The sequence below is a fragment of the Anolis carolinensis genome, chromosome 2 (assembly GCF_035594765.1).
Source record: "Anolis carolinensis isolate JA03-04 chromosome 2, rAnoCar3.1.pri, whole genome shotgun sequence".
In the NCBI taxonomy this organism is placed as follows: Eukaryota; Metazoa; Chordata; class Lepidosauria; order Squamata; family Dactyloidae; genus Anolis; species Anolis carolinensis.
Genome location: NC_085842.1, coordinates 131,086,520 through 131,106,706, shown reverse-complemented (window position 1 = coordinate 131,106,706; position 20,187 = coordinate 131,086,520). Strand labels below are relative to the sequence as shown.

The 20,187-nt window shown below is 42.4% G+C and overlaps 1 protein-coding gene across 1 annotated transcript in view; it reads left to right on the top strand.

The window, feature by feature from the left end:
• The first annotated feature begins 720 nt into the window (after positions 1–720).
• fasn (fatty acid synthase) overlaps positions 721–20,187 on the top strand; it is a 64,650-nt gene continuing 45,183 nt past the window's right edge. Inside the window, exons 1-6 of the mRNA XM_003217289.4 lie at positions 721–962; positions 14,293–14,432; positions 17,347–17,499; positions 18,692–18,865; positions 19,275–19,475; positions 19,660–19,782. Coding sequence (XP_003217337.1) covers positions 14,306–14,432; positions 17,347–17,499; positions 18,692–18,865; positions 19,275–19,475; positions 19,660–19,782 — 778 coding nt within the window. The 5' untranslated portion in view covers positions 721–962; positions 14,293–14,305. The remainder of the gene's footprint in view (positions 963–14,292; positions 14,433–17,346; positions 17,500–18,691; positions 18,866–19,274; positions 19,476–19,659; positions 19,783–20,187) is intronic.

The following is a 20,187-nucleotide window of genomic DNA, read 5'->3' as shown; positions in this document are numbered from 1 at the left end:
CACCCCTTCGCCCTCCGCGCCGCTGATTGGCCCTCGCGCTCAATGAGACGCAAGGCAGGAAAGGAAAGGAAAGGAAAGGAGGGAGCGGGCGGAGGAGGAGGAAAGGGCGCCTCGCTTTGTATCCCTCGCCGGCTTCCCAGGAAGGAACTCGGGCAGAGAGTAACGAGGCGGCGCGGGGAGAGCCGCAGAGAGCGCAAAACCCCTTAAGCCTCCCTCGCCGGGCGCAGCAGCAGGCGGGAAGGGAAGGGCCTCCACGGGGCCCCGCTCCTCTGCATACCGGGTCACACGCGTGGCAAGCACATCCATGCAAGCCTCTCTCGGGAAGCGAGGGGCCCATGAAAGCAGCCTGTGCCCAAAGTAAAAAACGTGTCCGCTTTGAAAGCGCCTTCTTCCCAAGCAGACCATTCCCTCCCCCATCCAGTCAGGCCCAACTCGAGCAAATGAGTCCATCCGCCCGCCCCCCCCCCCCCTCTCTCGAGCCATGCCCCGGGCGAGTGAGTCCCGCTGCCCAGGCGCCGGGGGCATGGTTCCCCGCGTGGCTCCCCGCCCCGCCCCGCCCCTTCCCTTCCACGGGGGGAGGCCCCGGCGCCCCATAACAGAGAACACGGCGGGGCGGGGGGGGAGGGGGGTCTGCGCCGGAGTCCCGTCCGCGGCTCTCATTGGACTGCGGCGAGGAGCAAAGCTGTCAGCCCATGTGGCGTGGCCTCCGGAGGTGGCGGCTGGTTAAATAGGCGCCGGAGCCTGAGGGAGGCAGTAAGCAGGCAGGCAGTCAGTCAGGAGAGGACCGCATCCACGCAGCGGCAGCAGCAAGAGCAGACGGAGGAGGAGGAGGAGGCGCTGGCGGAGGCGCCGGGCTGAGTGCGCATCAGGCACACGCAAGGAGCACGCAGGACGGAGCGACTGGGCTGCGCCCGCCATCACACACCCTCACAGACCATCACAGACCTCAGCCACCTGAGCAGGTAACCGGGCCCGAAGAAGATGCGGAGGCGAGGGCAAGGGAAGGAAGGGCAGACTGAAGGGCGGTGGGGACGACGGCGCTCTCAAGGCCGCAGCCTGGCCTCCTCCTGCCCCGCATCGCAAAGGGAAGGGCGGGGAATCGGTGCCGGCTCCCCACGGCTTCTTCCAGCTCCCCTACGCATCCTCCGGGAAGCGAAGTGGGCCCACCGGGAAGGACGGCGCACGGGCGCTCCCTTCTGAAAGCCGCCTCGAGCCCTTCTTCCCTTTGGGCCCCGTAAACAGGAACCTAAGCAGCGTCTTGATGGGTTTCCTTGTCTGTCTTGTGGGGGGAAGGAAGGGGCTGTGTCTCTGAAGCCTCCCTCCGCGCTGCCCACATTCTTCCCGGCCTCCTTCGAAATCGGGGGGCGAGGATGTGCGGGATGCAGGGGACAGGAAGGGAGGGAAGGAAAGGAGAGAGGTGTGTGTCTGCCGGGCGGCCGCGGGAGGGAAGGAGGAGTGCTGGGCGAGAGGGGAGATGGAGGCTAAGCCTCGCCTGTGGTTCTGCATCCAGCCATTTTGATGCCAGGCGGGGAAGATAGGCAGGCAGGCAGGAGGGCGAGGGTGGCACAGGGCAGGCCGGATCTGGAGGGGAGAGGAAAGGAGGCCGCCCCCCTCGTCCCCGTTTCGCCTCTTCGCTCCGTGAACACCGCGCAAAGGACCTTCAAGGGCTGTGACACCGAGTGGAGTCGTATATTCTCTGCCATGTCTCTGGTGGCATCAGATACCCTTTCTGCTGTATTTTGCTGCTGGGAACATTCGCCTTTCACTTGTTCCCAGGCGTCTGAGAAATCTTTCCACCTTCATGTTTAGAAGAGGGTTCTTTTTCCTCGTCCATCCATCCATCTCTCCATCCCTCCATCCACCCGTATGTGATCTATTGTTCTGAAACGCAGTTCCTCTCCATGTTCCCCAGCCCAGCTGACATCAGGCATTTCCCTCCCTGCTCTTGCCAGTCTCCAGAGCTTGTTTCAAATGCAATGATTTGAGCTGTTTCAAGTGACAGCTGATAAATTTTATTTCAAAGATGGTTATTTGATCAGAATATTTTTAAATCAGGCATAGGCCAACTTGGGCCCTCCCTCCAGGGTTTTTGGACTTCAACTCCCACCATTCCTCACAGCCTCAGGCCCTCTCCTTTCCCTCCTTAAGCTTAAGCGGCTGAGGGGGGAAAGGAAGGGGCCTGAGGCTGTCAGGAATGGTGGGAGTTGAAGTCCAAAACACCTGGAGGGAGGGCCCAAGTTAGCCCATGCCTGTTTGAAATTGTATTACAAAGTGAGAAATTTGTGCAGTGTGGAGGGAGGCTTCAGAGACAGGAATCCTCTGTGGAAGATGGTGGAGATGGGGAGTGAGTGGTACCACACCCCCTTTGCCAACCCAGATAGGACTGCATCAAAGTTGTCTGGAAGTTTCTAACTTCCCGTTGCCTGCTTATCCTGAAGCATCATTCCATGGAGTCAGGAACACTGAGAATATATTTGTTGGGTTGCTGTGAGTTTTCCAGGCTGTATGGCCATGTTCCAGAAGCATTCTCTCCTGACGTTTCATGCACATCTATGACAGGTATCCTCAGAAATTGTCAGGTCTGTTGGAAACTTGGCAAGTGGGGTTTATATAGCATATGGACAATTTCAATAGAAAGGAGGAAACCATGAAAATGAACAAAATCTGGCTACCAGTATTAAAAAACTCCAAAATCAGAACAGTAAATAAAGAGCAACACTCATAAAACAGGGGAATTCCAGACATGAAACAATCAGGGCCAGCAAACACCTCCCAACAAAGTCAGCCAGGCGTTGAAGCTGCAAGGCTATTCAGTGCTAATCAAGGTGGCCAATCGCAAAATTTACACCAGCTTCAAACAGACAAGAGATCTTTCTCACACCCTGGACCCTCCACAGATATATAAACCCCACTTGCTTAGTTTCCAACAGACCTCACAACCTCTGAATATGCCTGCCATAGATGTGGGTGAAATGTCAGGAGAGAATGCTTCTGGAACATGGCCATACAGCCTAGAAAACTCACAGCAACCCAGTGATTCTGGCCATGAAAGCCTTCAGTTACACAATATATTTGTTGTATATTACTTTAGAAAACCTTCTGGTTTCAAGAAGAAACCATAATCACTTTTTTCTTAATGACCCCAGAGAAGGGAGGAAAAATTGTATTGCTGTCAAATGTTTCTTTCTCCTGCTGAGGCAAGGAACCTTAACCTCATGATCTACAAATAATTTGGTCAAAGTTGGATTTAAAGCTAAAATAGTAGGTCTTTCATTGTGAGGCTGGTACACTAATCCCAATGGATCTGTTTGCAACATTGGGGTCAAAATTATTGTGACACTTATTTCATTTGTGTAATCGTTCAAATGTTATTTACATTTGATTAAGATTAACTCTTTGTGCAACATGCCCTCATGTGCAACACAGTAGGATGTACACCAGGCGTGAGCAAGCTTCTGCCTTCCAGGTGTTTTAGACTTCAACTCCCACAATTCCTAACAACTTCAGACCCTTTCCTTTCTGCTTAAGTGGCTGAGGGGAAAAAGGAAAGGGCCCGAGGCTGTTAGCAGTTATGGGAGTTGAAGTCCAAAGCACCTGGAGGGCTGAGGTTTGCCCATGCCTGGTGTACACAGTAGGTCTTATTATAGTTTGTGCACAGACTAACAACTCATCCCAAACTCGCCACTCAGTCCTGTGCATGTTAATTCAAAAGCAATCATACTTGAAACAGTAGCGCTTATTAAAAGTAAGGTGTTTTTCATTATAGCATTAGACAGGAATCCTAAGCACTCAGAGTTTCAAATAAGCCCAGGCACTTTCTGTGTTAGACCTCTGAGTTGGTTCCAGTAGAATTGCATTGTAAATCATAGCATTTTGACAACTTGCAACTGGTGGAGACCAGGAAGTAGATGCTAGGACAGCTAACAGCTGGTAAACTGACTGGGATTTCTGGGAGTTGTAGGCCAAAACACCTGGGGACCCACAGGTTGAAAACCGCTGTGCTAGGATCATGGAACAAAATAGTATATACAGTTTTGTAACATATTGATAGAAAGAGGACATGATAAAATAGAAATAGTTCTCAGTTACTCAATTCATTTAATATTAGGATCCATTGATTTATTGCTATAATATAAATGAGCAATTTCCCCCTTCCTCTGATGTTAACATAACTAAATAATAAATTAGAATAAGCAAATGCTTCCGTTTTCTCCTGTGCATAATACATTAAAAAGAACCTTTATGAGAGCAAGACATACAGTGTTTTTTTTTTAAAAAAAACAATTCATTATTGAAAACAGTTCTTGTTGGAAATAAATGATGTCATATGCCTTCATTAAGACAGATTGTGTTACATGTCCATCTTGGAAAGGAACAGAATAAAACTACAGAAAGAAGAGCAAAGAGATTCATTTTATTGTCATTATGAACCATGCTCTCAGTTGTTTTTTAATTGAAGCTTGTCATGTTGTCTCATTCTGACAAACTGTGGTTAATCTCAGGTATGGCTTGTTTAACACTAGTCCACTCCAATGCATAATTTATGAAATTGGCCTTTCCCACAAATCGTAGTAATCTTCAACCACAGTTTGAGTGTGGAATGCAATAACAGTTGTGGTTAATGAAACCAGAAATTAAAGCATCCAAATTTCTCCTCACAGTTGTACTGAAAAGGGAAAGGGAGATGGAAGAGAGAGAGAAGAGCACAGGACCAGCCCTAAAATTAAGCAGGAGAGCCTGGGGAGCATTTGTGAGAGATAGAAGGAACAAGGGGCCTATCTACACTGTAGAATGAATGCAGTTTAACTCAGTTTAAACTGCCATGATTCAATGCTATGGAATTGTTGTATTTATAGTTTCACAAGGCCTTTAGCCTTCTCTGCCAAAGAGCACTGTTGCTCCACCAAACTACAAATCCTAGGATTCCATGGTATTGAGCCATGACAGTTCAAGAGGGATCAAACCACATTCGTTCTACAGGTTTATCTCCCATTTCTCCTGAGCCTTTCCATCTACTCCTTTCTGTTGAAGAACAGGGGTGCGTGTAAATATGTGTCCTGTCTTGAGTCCCCTAACCTGCTGCCCTATTATCAGTGATGAAGTGAAATTCAGCTGTCAATCCAGTCAGAATCTGTACCATCTTGTCCTTCAGCTTAGACAGAAAGCTGTTGTGGGGGCAGGAGGCTAACACCATACTAATGCGGTATGTAATTCAGAACAAACCTGGTCCTACCAGTCAGGGAGCTTTGGATGCTGTGTGTTTCATGCTGTCTGCTCTGCATCCCCTAACTAGCCCAGGCCTCTCAGGGGGAAGACGGATACTGCTCCATTACCATTGGTGAAATACCTCCTGTTAGATTTTGAGCACAGAGCGGGTATGTCTGTGTGGGGGGAGATCTTTGGCTTTACAATCCTACAACAAAATGTCTTGGACAACCCTTGGGGAAAGACCAGACTAATGTTTATCATGACATACATCATGTGTGTATCATGATATGCAAATACAACCAATGTGTTGAAATCAAAACAAATTTCAGTGTCAGGCTTTGTTACAGTTCAGAACATAAACAATGGAGGGGATAAAGCACTTAATTAAAATAATAGGCAACAGGTTTCAGTGTGCTTGATGTAGTTACAAGAGTTTGTTTTAATCATAGGAAGACCAATTACAGTCTAGCATTCAAAGTGTGAAAAACATAGATCTCAAGGTTGTTAATGTAGGATGTATATCGTCAAAGCAATGTGACGAAATAAAAATTAGCAATGAGTAATACTATTGAGAATGGCCAGTTATTACAGATGCTTTTACAAATGTGTTATCACAGTGCCACACAGTTGCAAAAATATTGTGTAAATATTTACACAATTGCCATAATTGTTAGGCCATAATTGCCTCTGCAGTGGTGAATCCTCCTTTGGATTAATTCCAAGTAGAATATGGAGAAATGATTTTATAGAGAGCTTTATGCAATGCTGTACCAGATATAAAAGATTATCTGACAAAAGGGTCCAAAGTGGGAAGGGGCAGGCTAAGTGTATTACTTTCACTTTTCAAATAATAGAGCATTCTGGTCTTATTGGTAAAGACAGTGAGAAGAAGTAGTACTTTTAGGTGGCACCTGTGGAAGTTATTTCAGCAGAAAAGCTGAGGGTGTTTTGCTATCTTTGCCTGAGTGGGAATCAGATAATCTTCCAGATGGTGTTGGACACCTGATAGTCCGCACCAATGGCAGTGCTGGCTAAAGCCATTGGGCATTATAATCTAACAGCACCTAGGAGGTCATTGTTCCCAACCCTAATCTAGGGCACACTCAGTGTGTTTCACATAACACATAAATCAAAAACTGATGGACACCATTGGTAATGATTTTTCAGGCCACATTTTGGGGCATAGTGCTACCACAATCACAGGAAGTGCTACTGGCCTTATCTGTGATCACCCAATTCATAAGTTATGATATCAATTCAAATGCATACCTTGGGATGGCGCAAATAGCTCAGGTGCATCTTGTGTAAACCTGCTCTAAGAAACTACATAATTAATGTCTACTTTCTCGCCCCATCATTGAACTGTTGTGTTCATTTCCTGTGTTTACTTAAGTATAGGAACATACAATGGGCAGGTGAGGGAATGCTATGAATGGACTGTTCCTCCTCTGCTTTCTGTCTTACTTCACTATCCTGTCTGTGGCCTACTTCAGACTAAATCTGACTCAAGATATTTTGCTGCCTGAGGCAAAGCTGCAAACTATGCCCCTCTCCACAAATCTATAGCAGGGTACCCTTAAACAGGAACAGTGGTGTGTGAATGCATTGAAAATCACATTTATATACTTGTGGCTCTGCTGTTTGACTGCTTAGCTGGCCAGATGGACAAACCCTTTCCCCATCCTTCTTTGACTGGCCAGCTAGACAATGAACTGTGGAAGATGACAGGGATTTAATTAAAGGGGTTGCCAGTATAAATGCTAAGCTTGCCAGTGCTACCAGAGTGCCCATGCTATTTGAGGAATCAGCAACAGGTTGCAGAAGTAAAGCGACATGATCTGTAGTAAAGAGACGTAAATTGCTCACTGGCTATTGAAACTAGGCTAAGTAGGTATAGAAAGGAAATGAACCCAGGAGACAGTGCCACAGTGCTATTGCTACCTGAAGGTAGTACCTCATTTCACCTAATTGTAGGGCCATCCCTACTTTGGATTCAGAGTTTCATACCTGGCTTATGCAGCAGCCTGAATCTTCTTAATCTCAATTGTTGCACCATTCTGCTATAATTAGGTTGCAATCTCACTGGTGTAGGTGCACTCTTTGTTCTGTAACACGTTGTGAATACGTCTAGTGCTGTGTTAAAAATGTAATGTTGAGCAACTCTGTAAGATCAGATGAATGATGGAAAAGGATACCAGAAAAAGACTAGGAAGATGCCATTTTCAAAAGCAATTTAGCCCGATAAATCTTTTTCAAATTATTATTATTATTATTATTATTATTATTATTATTATTATTATTATTATTACAATGGAAGTTGGTGGATGACAAAAGTTTTAATGAATGTGAATAGTGGTGTGATAGGATCACTAGTTTATCTGGTCTGCACTGAAAGTAGCATGAAACTACAAATAAAACCCATGAAACTGAGCATTCAATGAGTCTGATCCTGAGGCACAACAAATACTTGTGAAAAATCCTTCCCAGGGCTGATTAGTTTACAATGCCCATTTCCCAGCCCCTCCAACGCTCTGAAAAAGTTATTGTCTGTTTTCAGACTGTTCAGATTCATTAGTCTGCATCCAGCTATACCCCCAACCGCCATTCCATTGTATCGCTGAGGCAGATAGAAACATTTTCCTTTTGTCCTTGTAATCTCTGGCTTTCAGTGCCTCAATTCAAAAAGTCAAGTGACTCAAATTCCTGCTGAGTAGAGTAATATTTCTCAACGTTATTCTAATATACACTATCCATAGAGCATGGAACAGGTAGAAATGCCATCTAAGCAAATTCATTGGTTTGTGCAGGGTGCGGCCCTGCTGAATTTAAATAGATCTAGTTCATCTCTACTTTGCTGACAGTATTCTCCAGTTGTCAAGCATTGCTGATATTGTGTGCTTTCAAGTCGTCTTCAACTTATGGCAACCTTAAAGCAATCTCATCATGAGGTTTTCTGGGGCTGGGAGTGTGCGACTGACCAAAGACCACCCAGTGGGCTCCATGGTCTCTCAGGAAACTGAACCCCTGTCTCCAGAGTCATAATTCAGTGCCCAAACTACTGTACCACACTGGCTCTCATTATTAGGCATATATAAGAAATAATCTATTACTGGTAATTACTATATATGTTTCCATTTATCCTGCCTTTATCCTAAGGTGTTTTATAATACTGCTTAAACAGAGATTAATCTGTATTATAAGATTAAACTAGAACTCACTCACAATACTGAATTTTTAAAATTTGGAAGAAAAACATAGAGAAATATAGAAGCCCTGCCATTGAAAAGGGCATAAGTTTTCATGGACTCGAATCTACATGATGAAATTGTATGGCTAACCTATATGTTCGATTTGCCATTATTATCCTCTTAGACTGAGACAGTCTAAGGTCCAACATTCAGTTCGCTGCCCCACACAGATTTACCACTCAGCAAATGATTCTATGGATTTAGTCTAGCTGGGACTAGAAATTACATTTAGGCAATTGAAGTCCTTACACAGATATCTAAATTGAATAGGAAAACTTTCATAGGGAAGATTCATTTTATGCATCTGTGGAGGAAAACAATGTTTGATTATCTGTGAGCAGTTTTTATGGATAGATCACACACTCCTAAAGCTATCAATTTATACTGCTTAGAATACCTTGCTGGCTCCACAGTTGAACAGAATGGGAAAGACTATGCATACCATAGGACAGTTTTAGATCTAATTCACACATAAGGGAGATCCTAAGCCAATCAAATACTAAGGAAACTAGTCTTCCCATATTATTAATTCCAAGCTCACTGGGGAAAGAGAGACAAGGGTAACAGAAGTGACCCATTTATCCCCCCCCCCCTCCACCCTCCTCTAGGTTTGAAGGGAGATTCAAACTAATTTATGACAAAATAAATAAAAGGGGGTTCTTTTTTGTGATACAATAGGAAAAATTCCATTTTTGCCACTCTTGCCCTGTTCCAATAAAATTCCACTCTTGCCCTGTTCCAGTAAAATTAATGGTGATGTTTCCAGTAGGTCTGTTTCTAACTACAGTAGAATCTTTACATAAGAATGTCCTAACATAAGTATGTTTTAGCTTTAAAATTCTCATTTGGCCTAGAGTGACATTTTGACATCCGAATGCTGCTTTGACCTATGAACAGTGCAAAAGAGGTCTCTTTGCCCCTAAACCAGTTCTAATAGCAAGTCGGAGAGAAACAAAACCTGGACTGGATTAGTAGCAGGAGCAGCTCTGGTTCTTCCTGCAAGGCAGAAACTCCAACTCCATGTGATTACTTTCCCTGAATGGAAGGAGTCAAATCCAGAGATTCCACTCCAGAGACTGCAGTCCGTCCTGCAGCAGAGCCTCAGCCTGAACAGCAAGTACAGGGCTTCCAGCAGCGTGGCTCAGTGCCTCAGCCTGCATGTCTTTGCCTGCATGCTCTTCTCTGCTTTGGGAAATTGCTGCCCACTGAGAAAGTTTGGGATAGTTTGTGTGTGTGTTTTTTATTCCTGGTACTGTATGTTTTGCTTCAAAAGGAGAGATGGGGAAAGAGAGCAAGGGAGGGAGGAAAGAGGTTGAAATTACAATATGAAGAAAATGATGCTGTTTTGCCTTGCTGTACACTGGCCAACACATTTTGTTGCCTGAATTGTGCTTCCTTGTCACAGTAGCTGGATGGAGCCAAGAACTGCCTATCATTTTATACATCATTTGTTATTTATAAAGTACATTTCTTATTTAAAAATCACAAAAATTTGGGGTGGTTTTCGGGGTACTGGAACAAATTAATAGCATTTCAGTGGGAAAATTCACTTTGAGATAAGAATGTTTTGACTTAAGAACATGGTCACAGAACAAATTAAATTCTTATGTCAAGGTATCACTGTATATATCATATGTGTAGCCATCAGTGATCCCTTTCCAATAACTTCCATTTGCTGTTAAGTATTCCTATCTCATATTAAGTCATATCAAAGTATACACCCTTCCTCTTTCTGACTATACTTACTGCCTTCTGGGAGAATCATGCAGTCTAAGACACTCCCTTTCTCCAAAACTACCTCTTCATCCATCACAGAGCTTATATATTTCCTAAGTGTGAAATATCTGTTTCATTTCTGGTCCCATATCAGTGAGTCTATCTATATGCATCTATTAAAGCAGTAGTTCTCAACCTGTGGGTCCCCAGATGTTTTGGCCTTCAACTCCAAGATATCCTAACAGCTGGTAAACTGACTGGGATTTCTGGCCAAAACACCTGGGGACCCAAAGGTTGGGAACCACTGTATTAAAGATACTGTAGTAAAGGGAATCTAACAAAGTATATTTGTAGTATATTGATCGGCAAATCAGTAAGTACTTGCTGAAAAATAAAGCCTCAGCAATTGATAAAAAAAGAAAATTAATAACAATATTTGACAAGAACCCATCAAGAAGAAAACTCCATAATATAACATACCGTATTCCCATCATTACATTGCTTAATGAAGTACTTTCTTTCAACAATTTATGCTAATTTGTTTTATCTTTATTTTATTTTTTAAAGGCTATGCTACCTACAGTTAGGAATACAGGAACTATTTTTAGGAAAGCTGCTTTGTGTCCCCTTTGGGGGAGATATAGCGGGGTATAAATACTGTAGTAATAATAATAATCATAATCATAATAAAGAGGCATATTAGGTACTTACTATTAAATATACAAGCAAATTTGAAATGTTTTGGGGAAAAATCCACTGATAATGGACATAATACAACAATAGAATTTTTTTTAAAAAAAAACCCTCTCAATTTGGGCATTCACCTTAACATTGTTTGGATCTCTCATTCTGTCAATAATTTATACGCCATGGACTGACAAAAGTACAGACTTCCCGATGTTGTTGGATTGCAGCTTCTGCCAGCACTAGCCAGCATAACCTAGGTCAGTGGTTCTCAAACTGGAGTCCCCAGATGTTTTTGGCCTTCAACTCCCAGAAATCCTAACAGCTAGTAAACTGGCTGGGATTTCTGGGAGTTGTAGGCCAAAAACATCTGGGGGCCACAGGTTGTGAACCATTGACCTAGTGTGAAAAAGTATGGTGGAAGTTGAAACCTAAATATACCTGGAGGGCTGGAGTCCCCAGTGGCACAATGGGTTAAACCCTTTTGCTGGCAGACCCGACAGGTTGGCAGTTTGAATCTCGGGAGAGCAGTTGAGCTCCCTCTGTCGGCTCCAGCTCCCCATGCAGGAACATGAGATAAGCCTCCCACAAGGATGGTAAAACATCAAACGTTCGAGCATCCCCTGGGCAACGTCCTTGCAGACGGCCAATTCTCTCACACCAGAAGCAACTTGCAGTTTCTCAGGTTGCTCCTGACACACACAAAAACAACCTGGAGGGCTAAAAAATTGACCAACTCTGCTTTTTGCTGAGATGAGCTTAGATGCATTCACCTCCTTCCACCACTACAAAGCCCTGCTCCCAGGACACATTGAACAAAATGGTGCAATCAGTTGCTGAACCCTGGATCTCTTTTCTATCTCAATTCATCTTGACCAATTTCCCGGAGACACCAGATTACATCTGATCTTGGAAGGAAAGTAGGGTCATGCCTGGTTAGTATTTGATGGGATACTGCCAAGAAACAAAAGATACTGTAGGCTATATTCCAGAGGAAGGCACCAGGAAGCCACCTGTGGATATTCCTTGCCTATGAAAAACCTATCAAAATGCATAGAGTCAGCATAAGTTGATATGTCATTTGAATGTCACTTTTTCTGTCCCGGTATAGTACTGTACATTTCTTTGTTGAAATTCACTTTGTTAGTTTTGTCCCAACTCTCAAATCTGCTAAATTCATGTTGGATTCTTATCCTCTTCTCTGGAGTATTAGCTATCCCTCCCAATTTGGTGCTATTTGCAAATTTGATAAACACGCTTTTTATTCTGCTGTCCAAGTCATTGATAAAGATGTTCAATAGCATTGAGTCCAGGATTGAACCCCTTTGATTGCTTCTATCCAGGATGAAGAAGAACTCTTGGGTTCTACCAGTCAACCAGTTCCCATTCCACCCAACAGTAGCATTGTGCAGTCCACATTTTTAAGCTTCTTTCTGGAGAGTGTCATGGGGACCTGGTCAAAGCCCTTGTTGAAATTGAGATATGCTACATCCACAGCCGATCCTTCATTTACCAAGCTTGTAACTCTACCCAAAAGGGGAAAAAAAGAAAAAAAAGATAAGAGTCTGGCATGACTAGTTTTTGAAAAGCCCATGTTGTCTTCTAGTGACCACAGCATTGTATTCTAAGTGATTACAGCCTTCCTCCTTAATGATCTGCTCCAATTCTTTCCTGATATTGTTATCAGTCTGACTGGATGATAATTGTTTGGGTCCTCCTCCCCCCCTTTTTTTTTTTGAAGATGGTGTAAAGATTTTGCCTTCTTCCAGTCTGCTGGAATATCTCTTGTTCTCCAAAAATTCTCAAAAACGATTGCCATTGTTTCTGACATTATTCCTGCCAGTTCTTTTAATACCTTTGAATGTAATTCATCTGGCCTTGGATACTTGAATTCATTTAGATTAGACAAATATTCCTGTCTTGCCTCTTTGCCTATTATGTGCTGCATTTCCTCTGCTGCGTCCTCCCCAAGTTGAGCACTGTTAACCTTTTGGGAGAAGGTAGAGGCAAAGAAGCTGTTGAGTAGTTCTGCTTCTTTTCTGACCTCTGTTAGCATTTTTGTCATCACTTGTTTGATTTGGCCCTGTCATTTCCTTGTTCTTCCTTTTGCTATAGACATAACCAGAAAAGCTTCTTTTATTGTATTTAAGTTTTCTAGCCTGAGCTCATTCTGTGCACTGACTTTTCAAACTTTATCCCTAAACATACTATGTGTTTGAATTCCTCTTTGATGATTTCCTCCTTTTCCTGCATCCCTTTTAAATCTTAATTCCTTGCTCTGCTGCTCTTTCAGATATGTCAGAAATGGATAAACTGAAGATGGAACAGGTTTGATTTCTGCTGCTGTAGATACTAGAACATAGAGTAGTGGATTCAAACTACAGGAAAAGCAATTCCATGTAAACGTTAGGAAAGACTTCCCAATGGCAGGAGCTATTCAGTGGTAGTATACTCTGTCTTATGGTAAGGTAGGGTCTCCTTTTGGGGGGCTGGGGAGTTTAAACAGAGCCTGGGTGGCTTTGATTGTGTGTCTCTGGAAGACAAATAAGGTTGGACTGGATGGCTCTTGGGATCTCTTCCAGCTGTATTAAACTATATTGAACAAAAACTACATAAAATCAAGCCTAATGGGTTAAATCCAAACTGATCTGTGCATTATATATATTTTTTGGTAAGATGTAACTTCTTCACTCCCCAAATGTATTGACCTGTCATTTCCCTCTGTTAACGAGCAATACTGCTTATTAAGCCTTTTCAGTAATCCGGTTCAAGTAACATGGCATGTGCACTGAAAACACAAAGGGACTGGTGGTTTAGTTTTGCCTCACTGGTTTCATACACATCCCTCCAAACATTTGACTGATATTGGGAACAGTGCCTATGATCATTTTCATTAATGTGTGCTTGTATTTTTAGCAAAATCCTAGGCTGTACATACCAATCTGATCTGTTTCCAACTGGTTTCAATGTTTACATATAAAGATTGGGGTTAGTAAGCATTATTGTAATGCCGGTCCCCTTCAATCTGAAGAATTTAACTGCTTCCACCATGTTGCATTTCCCATGTTAACCAATATGAAATCTATCATTATTGATAAACTGCTTGAGCTAAGGATGGCTTCTTCCTTTGGACAGCTTCATTAAAAAAAATTCCCACTAGCTTTTGGGTGATTTACTTCTTTCAATTATATTTCAGTACTAGAATTCAGGATTCCCCAGACACATTTCTATGCAAATGGCCAAGTCCAGAAAAGCAGTACAGATGGGTTTCTGCTCTAAAGTGTGTGCCCCAAAGAATATGTGCAAATGTACAAGAAATTAATCACCCACCCTTTTGTAATAAGGACACATTTCTGATTAACATGTGAAGCACTATAACTGCTTGCATCATGTGCTGTTGCTGCCTTGATCTGAGATTTCACCACTTTCTATTCAGGACAAACTGAGAGATGGAGGAAGTGGTGGTTGCAGGCATAGCAGGGAAGCTGCCAGAATCAGAAAACCTGCAAGAGTTTTGGGAAAACTTAATCAATGGAGTGGACATGGTTACAGAAGACGACCGGAGATGGAAGCCAGGTAGGCCTGACATTTCTGAAACTCGTAGAGACCTATTACAGGTCTTAAATTGAACATCAAATCAGAAACAGCCATTGCCTGTAAAACCAGTCCATTGTTTTCTAGTTGTTATCCCCTTCCATTTGTATTGACTGATGTTTTTGAATATATGGTGGAAGGGATTCGGACTTTCTGATGAATAAAAACTTTTAAAAACTTTCTCTCAATTTCAATCCTTTTCCAAAAATCCAACTATGTGCCTGTATAACTACATTTTAGATGTCTTTAGCAATAAAGATTGCACAATACACTTTGACAACCTTTTTATTTTTAGTCAGAGTTTCAGCAATTTCTTCTTTGATCCATGTTGTAGAGGAGAACAATTATTTGCTATTTTCTTAAAGTCAGAGATAGCCAACCTTATGAGCCGGCATGTGCTTTTGCAATTTTTAGAGAGTGTCATGGGGGCCATCACAAAATGGCTGGCAAACATGGAAGATGACCATTTGCAAAATGGCTGCCGTGATAGGCATGGCTGGTGGCCAAACATAAGAGCAAAACAGAAAGCAAACGGTCAAGACTAAAACATAAGTAACTCACCCAAGGATCTCTGGGGGCCCTTCCACACAGCCATATAACCCAGAATATCAAGGCAGAAAATCCGACAATATTTGCATTGAACTGGGTTATCTGAGTCCACACTACCATATATTCCAGTTCAAAGCAGATAATGTGGGATTTTGTTCAGCTGTGTGAAAGGGACCTGGAAAAGACAGAGATGGGGTCTTAGCCCCAAAACACGAACCCATACCTTTGAGCACACAATTTGCTTAACCAGCAAAACCCACAAACCAAATCAAAACTATAGAAAGGAAATCTGATAGACTTCAAAAACGAAGAGCAGTTGGCCCTTCACATTTTGCAGATGTAACTTTTGCAGATTTGATTATTTGTGGGTTTGACAGTTTGTTCTCTAAGAATTCCTGCATCTTCTGCAGTGATTTTATAGTCAACTTTTGCCATAGATTTGTGTTATAAGCCAGAGACTCCTAGACTGAGAGAACATTTTTAAGGAATCACAACATCTTCCAGCATGATTTTATGACCAGCTGCTGACTGGCTATTAAGTTGCCATGGGGGAACCTAAACATTTCTAGAAAATTGTTCTCTTAGGCAAAAAAGAGTATTTTCTTCTTCACTGTTTTTCCAGTTTCATGGGGGTTCTGTGCCCCTAACCCTTACAAAATTGGAGGATTGCTGCAATTTGCTCAAGAGTCTAGTTACAGAACAAATGTAGGGTCTCAATGCATTGCTTTGAAATTCAATTGCATTGCTTTGAAATTCAAGTTCTTTCTCTCATTTGGATTCATTAACCAAAAACTCTTTTTCTCTGTCATCTCATTGCCACAGCACTCCACTCACTTTTGAGGGGGGTTCTCTTTTTGAAAATCACATCCCCTAACACACCCTTTCCCTGCTTTCTTTCTCACAGCTGGGCCACCCTGCCTAACCCTTCCTATTGCTCTTCCCAGCCTCAACTTTGTGTTGGCATCACTTCCATCACCCCATCTGTCTCAGACCCCTTCCCTGAGTCTACTTCAGTTTCCTCACCATGTTGCCCCACCGTCTGTCATTACTAGACAATAGCAAACTTTACTTTCTTCCTTCTTTGCCCAAGTACTAGTTTCTAGCCACCTGGCATCTTTAATGCTTGATAATGTTTGTGGCTCCAGCAGGGACCTGGAGACATTTAGGAGAGTAAATATGGCAAACAGCTGAGATCAATGGTTTACTACGAAGCACTTCTGGCTACATTTCAAAGGATTATCACAAGTGTCAGTAGGGGCAGTTCATTTTGTAGGGTGGTAACTGTGGCCCAATGGCAGTTACACAGACCACGTTGCCTATGCCCGTCTTCATGGATGGGAAGTCTATTAAATTCCTTCAGTCTGTGTTGGCTCAAATCTTTCAGGTTTTCCTCATGGGCATTATTACTTAGATTAATAAAAAAATATAATGATAATGGTTGGTGCTGTTGACAGCTTGACCTTTAGAAGTTCTTTCTATTTTCTTCACTGCCTGGTATGCAAACCTCTCATGTTAGAGTATGAGTAGACTTTAGCAACCACAAAACTCTGCTAGCTGACAATTCATTTTATGAAGTTTTTTGGGGATTATAAAATCTTATAGATTGAATTCCCAGAGTCATCAATGGTAAGGCCTCATTGAAATCAGTGGACCTTAAATTAATCCTGAGTGATGTAAGTCTCTTTGATTTCACTGAAAGGGAGAGTGGGAAGAGAGCCAAGCAATTGTTGAGATGTGACTGATCCACTAATGATTACAATGGACCTTGGTATTCACTGAAGTTTGCTTCCAAGGCCCCATGCAGATAGCAAAAAGAACAGATACTGGAGTCTCTATTAATAAAATGGTGTAGGGCAACAGTAGAGGTGGTGACAAACCCTGGTAGGCCTCCAAGGTACATTATTTGGGATCAGCCAAATCCAGGAAACACGCAGGCTGCCCACTTCTGCTTTTGAGGCAGGGGCTGCAGTGCTTCTGCTTATTTGTTTGCAAGGCAGAAACAGGCACCTGGCAATCTCCTTGGAGGTGGGAAGCGTGAAGAAACCATACTTAGATGCTGGGGCTTGCTGCTCCCTCTGCTTTACTTGGTGTTAAATCTGTGGATCCTAAGCCCATGGATATGGTGGGCTCACTGCATTTTATTCTGTGAGCCAAAATCTGGAGTTTATTCTATAATACGATGTTCTTGCTCATGACCTTCCCTATACCTTTTAAGCTATACAAAGAATGGTGACATGTGGAATAAATCTAATTGTCGTGTGATTCCTAACTATACTCTCTCCTTCACTCATTATATACTACATGGGAGATGTGGTGAAATAAACCCATTTCTATTTTTAAATTTCAGGAGTTTATGGACTGCCCAAGAGAAATGGAAAACTCAAGGACATCAGCAAATTTGATGCTTCCTTTTTTGGTGTGCATCCTAAGCAAGCTAATACAATGGATCCCCAACTTCGCCTGCTTTTGGAAGTCTCTTATGAAGCTATATTGGATGGTGGTGAGTCTAACGTCCTCTGCCCAGATCTCCAGTTGTGTGGGAACTGAGTGTGCAAGTGGTGCACAAATAGTCTTAAGAGTCAGGTCCAGGTCACACATTTTCTTCTGTCTGTGGATCTGAGTTATTGTCTGCTTCTTTGTAAGAAAATGCAATCCTCATGCATCAGCATTTTGAATAAACAGCAGGCAGTTTCACAGACTAGTTTACTGTCATGTGATTTCATTACATTTTCCTTTTTAATGTACTAATTACAGTTATTCAGTGATACATACTCAAGGAAGAAATATAGATTGAAAGTGTAGGCTCAGCCCCATCTCAATTCTTTTGTTTAGATCTTTGTCATAGGGGGGTGGATATTCAGTTATTGTGCATTCTTTCTTGGAACTATTACAAAGTAAATTCTGTTCTTAATAGACCAGGAAGAAATAGCTGCATTTTAGCCACTCTTTTAAGAAATGAATGTTAGTACTTCCATGTGAGCGTTCTTTAGGCAGGAATTCACCATTAGTATTTAGGAGGGTTATTGAATGGCAGCTATGGAACTGGAAAAACCTTTTTTTTTTCAGTAGTGAATTGGAATGTGTTTTTTTTTTAATTTTGGTGAGGGAAGAGCTAAGCAACGGTGCGTATAGTGAACTTCCCTTGCTATCTCACTAGTTTTCCAACAGATGACATACAAAAACAACTTCACAATGCTTTCTTGCCTGAACTACACCTGTTTGATATCCTGTGCCTGTTGACACTGTGCAGTTATAGCTCTATGATACCACTAACTACCATGTTTCCATCATTTGGAATACTGGATTTTTAGGTTAAGGAGGCACATTTAAAATTTGCACCGAGAGCTCCTTTAGGATATGGCAGTTAAAGTGGTAACATAACAGTATATTATTGAGTGATGTCAAGAGGCTTCCTGTTTGACATGTAGTGGGGATCTTGTATTTAAGATTCATAATGGGTAGTTGTTTCATCATACAATTTTTTTCTTACAAAAAAATTACAATTTTTTTTCCTATTTTAGTATTTCCATAAATTTCTGCACTTGACTTGTTCATGTCCCATCTCCTGGTCCTTTAATTTACTTAGTTGTAAACTAGAAACAACCACTTTGGGTGCCAAATGTTTCTCCTGATCTAATGAATTATTTAACAGTTGATGCTCATGGCATGAACTCTGCCTCCTTCTCTTTTAGGTATTAATCCAACTGCAATTCGGGGCACAGAAACAGGAGTGTGGATTGGTGTGAGTGGTTCAGAAGCCGGTGAAGCACTCAGCGTAGACCCTGAACAATTGCTGGGGTACAGTATGACCGGCTGCCAGCGTGCCATGTTCGCCAACAGAATCTCCTACTTCTTTGACTTCAAAGGTATGTATGCAGAGACTCAAGTCTAATATTTGAAAATGTTTGTGTAGTATTTCAAATAGAAAGGATTGTAGTCTTTCTACAGATAAGAGGTTAATGTAGATAAGAACAATAGCTATGTTATGGAAGTTTGAACATATTCTTTATGAATCTGGGAAATTTTACCTGGGGAATTCATTCCAAGAATCATTCACAACATCTGTCAAATAAATAGCAGGTTCTTATGAAGTGGCATATTTTATTTAAAGGAGAACTGGAATCAACAAAATAAAAAAAGTAATATTTTTTCATCATAAATGGGACTCCCTTGCAGTATTTTCTGTTTTTATACAAGGGAACCTAAATGAACAGTTCTGACGGTGTTACCAGAAGAACTCCCTTACATTTTTTTTCATGACTTTTGTTTCCAAAGGCCCAAGTATGTCCATTGACACAGCCTGTTCCTCAGCCCTCGTTGCTCTGGACAATGCTTGCAAAGCAATCCGAAGTGGGCAGTGTGAATCAGCCCTTGTAGGAGGAGTCAACCTCATATTGAAACCCACCACTTCTGTGCAATTCATGAAGCTTGGCATGCTAAGTCCTGAAGGTGCCTGCAAGTCCTTTGATGCTTCAGGTAATGCATCCATTGTTCGATTTAATCGGGCTATAGAAGCTGTCCACATACGAGTGGGATTATATGTTGGTGTTCTCATCAAGGGTAACAAATACTGGAACTCATAAGGATTTGTGGGTTTTCTTACAGAAACCCTTTACAGACTACATTGCAGGGTTGTTCTAATGGCTCTGGATTTTTGCAGGGAATGGATATTGCCGTTCAGAAGCTGCCGTAGTTGTTTTCCTGACCAAGAAATCAATAGCAAAACGGATTTATGCTACCATTGTCAATTCTGGTTGTAACACAGATGGATATAAAGAGCAAGGTAGGTTGCTCTCCCCTCTTTAAGTTTTGGAGTTTGTAAAACATCTAAGATAGATAATGGGAGAAAATAGGTGTCATGTGTCTATAGCAAATGAGGGCATGTCATTTGAATCCATTGCGCCAGGCTTTAGAACACTCCTTCCAGCCTGGATCGGAGACAGAAGCGGAACAAAAAAGATAATGAGAGCATGTACAGATTGCTTCACTTTATACATTCAAATGTTTGTGTTCTGCCTATATGAAAGGCCTGCATTATTAGGCTGATTCGACTTAGGGTTGTCTACACTGAAGTGGACAAATGTGGCACAGGCAAGGGCATTTCTTCACCCTTGTACACCCCTTAGTGGGACATGGCAGCATGTCATCAGCAATCTGTAAGTGACCTCACATGTCCAGTCCCAATTTT